The following is a 2,066-nucleotide window of genomic DNA, read 5'->3' on the forward strand; positions in this document are numbered from 1 at the left end:
TCAAGGCTGACCTACAGCGGGCACCGGTCAGAGGCGCTCGCCTCAAAGGCTGTGCCAACGGTAAGTCTCTTAACTTTCTGTCTTTGTGTGTGTGTTTGTGTGTGTCAGTGGAGGCTGCTGAGGGGAGGACAGCTCATAATAATGGCTGGAATGGTGCGAATGGAATGGCCTCAAACCATGTGTTTGATGTATTTGATACCATTCCACTGATTCCGCTCCAGCCATTACCACAAGCCCGTCCTCCCTAATTAAGGTGCCACCAACCTCCTATGGTGTGTGTGTGTGTGTCTTTCTGGCTGGCTGGCTGGGTGGCTGGCTGCATGGCTGGCTGGCTGAACGTCTGGATGGTTGACTGGATGGCTGGCTGTCTGTCTGTCCTTCATGTGTATGTCTATGTGTGTGTGTCTCTGTCTTCGTATGTGTCAGTCTGTCCTGTATATGTACAATATTTATCTCTATCTGTGTATTATTCAATAGTCTGCCAGTGGTAAATATTAATATTACCTCAGGACCCTTGGTGCTAGTGTTGAATGTATGAGTGTTGAATATACAGCATGTACATATATGAGTAGTGACTGGTGTGTTTGTTGAGGTGTGTTGCTCGGAGTGAGAGCCTGAGAAAGCCTGAGGCGTGGTCCCTGAAGGAAGCTTCAGTCAAACCTAAAAGACCTGAGGGGAGTCTCCCTCTAGCAGCCAACCATGGAATACACTGCGGCTGACACTTACATACCACACACACACACACACACACACTCACTCACTCACTCACTCACTCACTCACTCACTCACTCACTCACTCACTCACTCACTCACTCACTCACTCACTCACTCACTCACTCACTCACTCACTCACTCACTCACTCACTCACTCACTCACTCACTCACTCACTCACTCACTCACTCACTCACACTAACACTAACACACTCCGATGGTAATGCCACCAGAGAGAGAGAGAGAGAGCCCCAGGTTACCATGAATGTTTTACACACATAGGGACTGCATGAAAATCTTTTATATGATTCAATGCCAACTGTTCAATACCAATATTTAAATTTGCAACCTATTTCTTTCAACACTCAACTTACTTTTCTCCTTTGGTTAAACCTAATAACATAAAAACAAACTATTATATATATAGAACCCATTTGTTCATGTTGTACCAATTAGATTTTTCACTTTGGAATTATCTCTCCAAATGTAATAAATTAGTTTACAAGCAATTCAATGAATTTCCTCTTAACCAAGATGATTCCATTAAATGAAGTAATGACTGCAAATACCTTCTTCACTTAATACTTCCACATTAACTTGTTATAACCTAAAATGACCATCTCTTCAATAAAACCCTTTTCAGGAAGTTTTAGTGTCACATTACTTACACTGACAATATTTATTGATCAATGTAAAATGTGCACACAAATAAATAAAAAAATTAAGCAGAACAAATTGCCTGGAATGAAATTCACTCTCATGGGTGGTCAAGAAGAACAAACATATAGCCACGCCCCCAATAGGCCATGCCTCCAACTCTTCTGATAGGCTGCCGCCACTACGTTGCACCCACCACTGTCTAATGAGAATGTGCACGTGTTGAAAGCAATTTAGAAGCTTTCATTCAATAAAATAAATCACATTGATCTGTCAAAGTCGTTATTTGATTTCAGAAGTGTAATTGTGGATAATTCCAACCACAAAAAGCACGTCAGATGAACAACTGTGCCGTCCAACTTTTTAAAGTGTACGTAGGTGGAGGAGCATAGCCTACTGGCAGCACAGAGCATCGCCCTGGCTGCATGTCTATGAAACTTCTACATATACAGTACACTAGCATTTTGTTATTTGGTTTTTACAAGCCTAAAAAAATATAGATTGTCTGTAAGAAAAGCAACTTTGCTAGTGACTCTGAGGTTGATAGTCATTTGGATAAAAGCATCTGCTAAATGGCATATATTATATTCTTATTAAATTGTGCCACAACTTTAAACAACAAGTTCCAAAAAAACAATCAATTTCAGGAGCAAACATTTGCCAAATGTATGTACACACAGGAAGCTATGGTTCACCA

The 2,066-nt window shown here is 41.2% G+C and overlaps 1 protein-coding gene across 1 annotated transcript in view; it reads left to right on the forward strand.

Annotated features, from left to right (window-relative positions):
- The window catches only part of LOC311099395 (fibrinogen C domain-containing protein 1-like), a gene marked incomplete at both ends in the record, with an annotated part of 148,740 nt that overhangs the window by 30,688 nt on the left and 115,986 nt on the right, over positions 1–2,066 (forward strand). The window contains one exon of the mRNA XM_084140094.1: positions 1–188. This exon is cut by the window's left edge and continues 100 nt beyond it. Coding sequence (XP_083996220.1) covers positions 1–188 — 188 coding nt within the window. The remainder of the gene's footprint in view (positions 189–2,066) is intronic.

Source organism: Coregonus lavaretus (assembly GCF_964263955.1).
Source record: "Coregonus lavaretus genome assembly, chromosome: 24".
NCBI classification, from domain to species: Eukaryota; Metazoa; Chordata; class Actinopteri; order Salmoniformes; family Salmonidae; genus Coregonus; species Coregonus lavaretus.